The 9,248-nt window shown below is 33.5% G+C and overlaps 1 protein-coding gene across 8 annotated transcripts; it reads right to left on the reverse strand.

The window, feature by feature from the left end:
- Positions 1 to 1,657: 1,657 nt before the first annotated feature.
- Positions 1,658 to 8,997, reverse strand: LOC136208600 (disease resistance protein At4g27190-like). 8 transcript variants are annotated; one of them, XM_065999654.1, is made up of 6 exons: positions 8,011 to 8,924; positions 7,872 to 7,931; positions 5,677 to 7,110; positions 5,266 to 5,373; positions 3,849 to 4,510; positions 1,658 to 2,504 (listed from the first exon to the last, which is right to left on the reverse strand). In XM_065999654.1, exons 3-6 carry the CDS (start codon positions 6,190 to 6,192, stop codon positions 2,483 to 2,485), a joined length of 1,308 nt encoding a protein of 435 aa, XP_065855726.1. In that variant the 5' UTR covers positions 6,193 to 7,110; positions 7,872 to 7,931; positions 8,011 to 8,924; the 3' UTR covers positions 1,658 to 2,482. The 8 variants fall into 8 exon arrangements, with proteins under 8 accessions (XP_065855726.1, XP_065855728.1, XP_065855725.1 ...); XM_065999656.1 differs by having other exon boundaries at positions 5,677 to 7,145; XM_065999653.1 differs by having other exon boundaries at positions 5,677 to 7,508.
- Positions 8,998 to 9,248: the final 251 nt, after the last annotated feature.

Genomic DNA, 9,248 nt, shown 5'->3' on the forward strand with positions numbered 1-9,248 from the left:
ATGGAGATCGCAGACAAGATGTTGGAGATATAAGTATCCATCACGATATGATAAATCATGAATGCCTGCGGAGAATTCAAAAGGGTGAAGTCAAAATGACATTAAGTAAGATGAAGTTGAAGAAAGCAGTAGGACCTGATGGCATCCCTATTGAGATTTGGAGATGTTTGGGAGAAAGAGGAATCGAATGGTTGACAACGTTCTTCAACAAAATTTGGAGAAACAATAAGATGTCATCAGAATGAAGGAAAAGTATATTAATCTCTTTGTATAAGAACAAAGGCGATGTCCAAGATTGTGCCAACTATCGGGGAATCAAATTAATGAGTCACACTATGAAACTTTGGGAGCGAGTGATCGTACAACGGCTAAGGAGGACGGTGAAAATCTCGGAAAACCAGTTTGGGTGTTGAGGTCATTTAGGTTAGGTGTTGTTTGGTTAGGAGAGAGAATGAATTTTTAGAGAGAGAAAAAATGTGATTTTGGAAAATACAAAATGTGATTTCATGGTAAATATCGTTCTGAACAACTTTAATTTTTAAATATTTCCATTTTGAGGTCGTTAACGGTCATTTTAATAAGTTAGTTAAAGTTAAGTGGCCACTGGTGTTAAAAAGTGTAAAGTCCAATGGCTATACCGTTAAAAATTGAAGTTCAATGGTTACATTGTTAAAATGGTTAAAGTTCAGTAGTCATAGATGTAATTTACCTGTAATGTTCCCTACAGGGCAAAAGTTTAGCATTACAAGCGAAATAAAACTCAGAATATTAGAGTAAAACATAGGATAAGGGTTAAAATGAAACAACCGAGCTAAGATATGAGTCATTCCGTTAACTTGTCGGTGAATGAACCCGACTGAATAAGAATCGTGTTGATGTAGAAGTTTCCTCGTTAGGATTAGCCTTTAAATAATAGATTTATTTACATAACAAGCTATTCTAATTCATTAATTTACGTTAATCATTTCATTCAAAACAAGCATTATACCTTCCTTTCCTTGATTATATCTTCTTCTTTTAATTCTTTCTCTGCATTTCAATTTTTCCATTGGAAGCTGCATTTTGCTGTTCTGTTCATCAACCATAACAAGGCCACGAAAATATCTAGGTAATTATGTCTTAATTATGGTTCATATTTGAGTTCATTATTTATAGGGTTGGTTTAATACATCATTTGCCCCTGAACTTATCCAAAAAGGTTGATTGCCCCCCTGAACTTTCAAAGTGTCTCACTAGCCCCTTTAATTTGTATAAAATATTCAATTAGCCCCCTGAACTTGCACAAAATGTAATCAATTGATTATTCGGTTGCAAAAAAGTAAGTTAAATACGGAAAATATATTCCACGCATCTTAAAACGTTATTACATAATTCAAAAACAGATTAAAAAGAAAGTCATTACTTGCTGAACTATAATACTTGTCTTCTCTAATATTAGAACCGCATACCCCGATTTTGGTCGTTTTACGTTTTTTAAGACGCGTGCATTACAACTTCCACATTTAATTTACTTTTTTTTACAACCGGATGATCAATTGATTACATTTTGTGCAAATTTAGGAACTAACTGAACATTTTATGCAAGTTGAAGGGACTAGCGGGACATTTTGAAAGTTCGGGGTCAATCAACTTTGGGACAAATAATGTATAAAGCCTATAGGGTTAATTTCAAATAAATAAATGCACTGCGGTTTCACATTTTTTACAAATTTATACCTGAGGTTGGCAAAAAAAATTTATTTTTCCAAATTTGGCTGCTTGTTAAAAACCTGAAAATGAAAATTTTCAACAATTAAAGTTGTTTAGTATAATATTTAGTATGGAACCATGTTCTTCATTTTTCAAAATCACTGTCGCTATCCTCCTCAAAATCTTCGCCAAAGTCCATTGGGAATCCCATATACATGTCATCACTCACATAATCATCTCCACCAGCATCATCATTAACTGATCCATTATCATGCATCATATCAACCCCTACATTATCATGCATCATATCAGCTCATTCCTCATCAGCACCTTCCTTATCAGCACCAATATCAACCCCTTTCTCATCAGTGCTGTCATCACACAGCACTAACAACAGGCCTCACATGTGGTGCCGCATCAGTCATGTCCACATTAAGTGGTGGGCTAAGGCTTCAAAATACCCTTTAGGGAATTCTTGCCGTTTCCACGAATTTGGTAACGGTAACAACCTCGATGTTGTGTTTGAAAAAAAATACCACGGGTACCACATCGCAAATCGGTTAAACCATATGGTACTTTTTTGTTATTAACCCTTTTATAAATTACAAAAATACAATATTAGGAATAAGCTATTCTTTAGATAAATTGAAGAATAGCTACTCCATGAAAACAAGGAATAAGGATCCCATGGAATAGTTATTCCATCAAATTTTTTTTTTAACCAAATGTGGGAATAACTATTCTTTAAGAATAGCTATTTTATTCCCCTCTATTCCGCGAACCAAACGAGCCCTTAGAGTTTCTCAACCTTCAATCTGAAAATAACATTATAAGTTTAACCAATATCAATTTATCTTTCATTTTCAAGATTAAATAAATAAATTATTCATAATTGCATATACATAACAGGAAAAGAAGAAGAAGCAAAAAGCATCATATGGACCTTGATCCCTTGATCTTTTATTTTATTTTGGTAAATAAACCTAGATTTTTTATTTCGATATATTAAGTCTCTAATCTTTATTTTTTACCACATTAAGCTCGTGATAACCAAGAAAATCAACGTTGAACATAAAACTCGGTTAATAGTATTAGTTATTTCACATGTGTTCGAAACTGTAAAAATCTTATTTCAAACTGTATAAAATATAATTTTAAACACAAATGAAATGAATAATTGTTTTTTAACTTGAATTAGATGATCACGATAAACTAATTTGACAAGCAAGAACTTAATGTGACCAAAAATATATGATCAAGAGTCTAATATGTCTGAATAAAAGATGAGTTTAATAAACCAAAAAATAAAAGATCAAAGAAAATCACCTTTGAACATAAAACTCGGTTAACTTAATTCTTCATTTCACATGAGTTCGAAACTGTAAAAATCTAATTTCGAACAGTAAAAAATATAATTTCAAACACATGAAATGAATAATCGTCTTCACTGAGATAGATGATCACAACAAACTAATGCACTAAAAATCAAGAGATTAAAAGTTTAATGCACTAAAATATAAAGGCATTACATCCATTTGGGTCCTCAAACTAAAGTTTCAAAGTCAATTTGGACCCTAAACTATCAAAATCATCAATTAGGTCTCTGAATTAAGTAAAAATCATCTCCATCCTATCCTAAAATCAACAGAAACTGTGACTATTTGATATAGAAGGTAGTAATCTTTGTGTTGGTTCAAAATGAGTTTGGGGAAGAGGGTCGGAAACTGTTCAACCGAATGAGGTCTCAATTGATGATTTTTGTTTAAAATAGAGACTCAATTGATGATTTTTTATTAATTTAGGACCTGATTGATGATTTTAATAGTTTAAGGTCCTAATTGACTTTGAAGCCTTAGTTTAGGGAGTCAAATGGGTATTATGCCAAAAATAAAAGATCAAGCGCCTCAAGATGCTATCAAATTTTGAAAAGAAAGCAAGTGAATTAACATCAAATCATCAATGTAATAGAAATGCAGTGGCAGAGCCAAGTTTCTAAATCTCGGGGTACAATTGCAGCACCCCAAACCCTTTTATCAGGCGGTATATATTCCGACTGATCGGAGGTGCAATGGAACCCATGCACCCCTCTCTCTCTCTGCCACCGTAGACAATATACATACATATGTATATATATATATATATATAGAAAGAGATGTTACCTCTTGATAGTTGTATTAAGATCTCCCAATAATGGATATGAGCTTCCGTTCATTTGTATCCTTTCGAGCATTTGCGTACTCAATGACGAGTAAGAGAAAAACTCCATCTTATTGCATTGTTCAAGCCTCAAAGCTTCTAATTTAGGCATCGCAATCGAACTAATCCCGCCATAAAAAACACTAAGCTTAGGCATATGTTGAAGCTCCATAACCTTTAGATAATAGAATACAATTGTATCCTTCACTGTATCTACTTCATCATCATCTTCTGTAACAATTTCTTTCATCTTCTCACAACGACTAATCTGTACTTTTTTTAGTCGAACCATGAGTTTGGCTACTTGATATGGGAACGCATATAAGATGTTATGACATTCTGATAAAACTAGATGTTGCAAATTCCGAAAGGGCATGATTTTTGGTGGCATCTGAAACCATATATGTCTTAAATTCTGTAAACCATACAACTCCAATACTCGTAAAGACTTGATCACCCCAATCATGGCATGGCTTTCCTTGAAAGAAAATATAATTTGTAGTGCATTACAAAATGCTATTTTGAGTTTTGTCAAACTTTTCAACTGTTTTTCCATCAATTTAGATGAAAATGCACTGTACTTCTCCATAAGTCTAATTGCATCCTTGATCTTGGTATGTGAAACCTTCCACAAAATATATATTACCAAAAAATTAAAATAGAAAACAATAATTATTCTTAGTGAGGGGCGGAGGGGAGGGTGTGAGGAAAGTCTGTTTCACTCCCGGCCACCGGAATCTACCCTTGACGAAGGATGGTTCCAGACCGTCCTCTATATGGGAAGAGAGTCTAGGAATGCTACAATTTCAAAGTACATTACATCCATCACTCTGAACTTTGCACTTACTTTCATTATAGCCCTTGAACTTCAAAATCAAATATTATAGCCCCTGAACATTAAACTTCACTAACATAATGGGGCCCTTTTTTTTCACTGCTGATCAAGATAACCACTAAAATAGCATGTAATATTCCATTGTAGAGCTGATGCAAACAATATTCTAAGCAATTTTGGTTTTGAAGTCATTTAGGTGTTGATTGATTAGAAGATGGATAATTGAAAACTCCAAAAATAATGATTTGAAAAATCGTTTCATGAGAAATGTAGTTCTAAACAACTTTCATTATTGGACTTTTCCATTTTGAGGTTGTCGTCCTCGATCATTTTGACAAATCACAAAAGTAAAAAGGGGACATCATGCATAACAGTAAAGTGTAAAATTCATGGGTCATATAATGTATAATTTAGGATTTTGAAGTTCAGAAGCCATAATAAAAGAGCAAAGTTCATAGGTCATTGGTGTATCAAAAATCTTTATTTGACATCTAACATATATATACCACAACATATTTAAAAAGCACTTTGTTGCATATGCATACCTGGTTGTTGGAAACAACAGTTGGTTGGAGAGAAATGAGTTGTTCATCATCAATGCTATTTGTGCTATCAAAGGCACCAATTGGCCTCTCAATGCTAGTTGACACAACCTGCAATCAGAAAAATACTTTTTCAGGAATACCTTGAATGAGTATAGTGGCAGAGTCAGAATTCCGAACTTAGGATGCAATTGCAGCATCTTCATACTCTCTTCCAAGACGGAGAGCCGCCTGAAGCCACCCCTCTTATGCTAGATTCCTTCACCGGGGGTGCAACAGATCCCTGCACCCCCCTGCCTCCGCCTCTGGATGAGTAAATGCATATATATATATATATATACACACATTTTTTTTCTACAAAAATATTTACATATTGTCACAATGATACTACTTAAATACATACATAATTTTTACCTCATTATTGGTCATTGACAGATCCTTGTTTACAAGAAAACCAACCAACTTGGGAAGTGAATACAAATGTAGTTCTTCAATAAAGCAAGCCTCCTCATTCAAATTCGAATCCCGTTCTTCGTTTCCGTACAAAACTCCCTCCATTTCATTACAATCAAGTATCTCTATGCTTTTGAGTTGCCTCAACCCTTTAGCTATTGACAAAGGAAATACATATTTCAATTTCTGACAGAACCTTATATTTATCTGTCTCAAATTCTCAAACCATCCAAAACTCAGTCTTGTTCCGTGCCATATTTCTTTCAGATTAGATAACATTGATAGGTGGAGATACTTCAACTCACTGAATGAATTATTTGGAATCCAATTTTCTGTTGTAACAACTAAATTTTCTAGTTCGTCGCATTTAGTAATAATCATCTTTTTCAACTGCAAGAACTCATAGTCTTCTAATTGGGACATGACATTCTTCAAATTTCTCACTTTTATCAAACTTAAATCTTCAACTCTCCGCATCAAATCCCAAATCCCGCTCTGTTTGATATCGAATACATCACCTGTGAGTTGCAATTATTCATCCGACCTCCGCCAAGTGGTTGATAATTAAAATCATTATATATGAGGATTTTAAATCGCTGAATACTTTTGAATATTGATGTCTTTTTAGGTAAAAGTGAAGCTTCTTGTAGACTAATTTGTAATGCATATAGTGAAAGAGATGTGATCTCACTAAAACTTGCATTGATTTTCTCTCCTTCCTCTGATTCTGCACAATCATAATCATCTTCTTCTTTTCCCCTACATCCCCACCTTTTGTAGCTCAATGGCAAATACAACTCTTCTAGCTTCAACATTCCTGATAATACACCCGGTGGAATGTACACAATGTTCGTTGATTCTCTCAAGTCGAGCAATCTCAGATTATGAAGCTGCTCCATCTCCTTTGGGATATACCTTAAACTTAAGGTTGAGATCGAAAGAAATTCCAGATGTTTAAGGCATCCAATCGTAGACATATCTTCCAACTTGAGTACTTTAAGACGCAAGGTTCGAAGATTCCTCAGCTCTTTGAGTGATTGTTTCAAAGATGGGGTGTCCAAAATCAAAACTTGGAGCCTTCTCAGTACATGTTTAAAGGAAAAGGAAACTGGTAAGGCTTCTGCATCTTTCCCATATTGACGATGGAGCAAAGGAAGCTTGCCCATGAATATCCAGGTATACATTACGCTCCTGCAGGTAATTACTAATCCATATTTTGAGGCAATCACATTCGCTAAATCGCGTCCAGTAGCCAACATTTTGACATGCTGATTATCATACTCGTCTTTCTCGCAAAGATGCTCACTAGATTGCCAACCAGCGCTGTCGACATCGTGATTTAGCTCTTCCTCATCAAATGAGAAATCAAGATGGATTTCATCTCTCGCTCTGGTCCTGTCACCAAGGCTGTTATTATCCTCGCAGCAAAGCTCAATCATGGAACGAGTTGTTAGATCATGAATGATATCATGAATGAGATATCTTGCTTCAATCATGTCATGCACATCTTTACACAAATTTAGGCCCATCATATATATAACCAAATCATCTACTGGTATACTAAAATCTGGAGGAAATATGCCACAAATGATGAGGCATAGCTCCAGTTTAGTTGGTAATTTTCTTGGCTTAGACACACCCATAAGTCGAGCAATATGCTTTGATCTAAGAGCCAATTCATTTGATTTTGATGTTAGTTTCACCCAAATAAGTTCTACGTTATTTCTCAATCTTGTATTAATAGGTATGCTAGGTTGTTCATCTCTCCCCCGCCTTGCCATGTTGATTTAAATCTGGATAGTTAACAAAACTGTCACTAATTAAATACTCCATAAACTAATAAAAATATCAATGTAAAATGCACCGACCGTCATTGAAGTTCTGGATTTGTTTCACTAATAAGGTCACTGAAATTCTTCAAACTATCCCGACCAATTCGACTACAAAAAATTATGAATGTTGACATGACACTAAAAGACAGTTGACTATATATCAACTAAGGATTCTATGTGCGATTCAAATTAATCGATCGATAACTCATCAAGTCAAACTGAAAGATTAGAGGCTCAATAGAAAGAAAGAAAAAATCAAAACTAAAGATGTTTTTCCCCACTAAGAATTAACTGCAATAATCAAATTATGGTTTGAGATTTTACCTAGAAATTTGACTTCATGTTTCAGCTTCAACTATGCAGTAGACTTAAACTCGCTTGGAACTACGATTCAGAGAGAAAACTGATAAAATCTAAATTATAACATCCAATTAATCAATCAGATTAGGGTTTGAGATATTACCTTGTTTCTTTAGATCAGATTAAGCTTCTGACTGCTAAATTAATGGAGAAAAATCAAACGCATAGAAGAGTATTGGAGGAAAATGATATTAGAATTAGTGAAAAGGACATTGAATTATTAAATTATCACAAAGCACAGGAATGAATAATAATACACCACATATTTTAATTTAACTTAAGCCACATCCTTGTAAAAAACAATACCATCCACACACTGTGATGTATCAGACAAATGCATTATTATCAAATGAGCCAACCATTTACATGTGAAGGAGCTGACCATTGACTTTGCTTAGCATTCAGGAAACTAAGATGGAAAAAGTTTTGGTCATTTGCATTAAATTAAATTAAATTATGATTATAAGATTTACCTAGAAACTTCGCCTTCTTTGCTATCAGCTTTCGCTATATAGATAGTAAAAATGAGCTTCCTCAGAACCCGATCCAGTAGTACAATGATGCAACGAAAAATTAAGAATAATTAATTATAATTACTAGATAGTAGTACTAAAGAGGATGGTTTGGTATGGAGCACCAATGATTATTGGTGTACAAGTAGATTAATTAGCCCTGTGAATAAATGAGCATTGGTTCGGTTCTGTTGATTAACCAAATCCAAATCTTCTTCAAGATTAACCGAATAATTTTAATAACCAAATATAACCGAATCAAATTTTATCGATACGGTTACTAACCGATGACTGATCAAAATTTATTACAATAAATAAAAGATTAAAATAATATATAATAAATATAAAACAAAAAAATAATATGAGTATATTAGCAATAAATATATTAAACTAAGTAAAATCATAAAAATGTAGAATAAAATATTATATACATACATATAAAAAAAAAATATTTTCATATTATATACACAATTTGGTTCGGCGAAAAACGATTTTTTTAATAATAACCGAACCGATAATCGATAACCAAACTACTCCATTTTCAAAATCAATAACCAAACAATTTGGTTCGGGCTTTTAATAAAGCATGACGAGCCCAAGCCCAGCCCAGCCCGTAAGAAATTTAGTCGGGCTCGGGCTCGGACCTAAGATATGAATCCCAAGCCCGCCCGTCCGAGCCCATCTAAATATTAAAAAAAATACAATTAAAATATATTATAATTTATTACAATTAAAATACAATTAAGTATATTATAATTTATTGATTAAAAAAATATATTATAATTTATTAAGTTTGCTGTGTTGTTTTTGAATCAAGTTTGCTGTGTTG

The sequence above is a fragment of the Euphorbia lathyris genome, chromosome 10 (genome assembly GCF_963576675.1).
Source record: "Euphorbia lathyris chromosome 10, ddEupLath1.1, whole genome shotgun sequence".
Classification (NCBI taxonomy): Eukaryota; Viridiplantae; Streptophyta; class Magnoliopsida; order Malpighiales; family Euphorbiaceae; genus Euphorbia; species Euphorbia lathyris.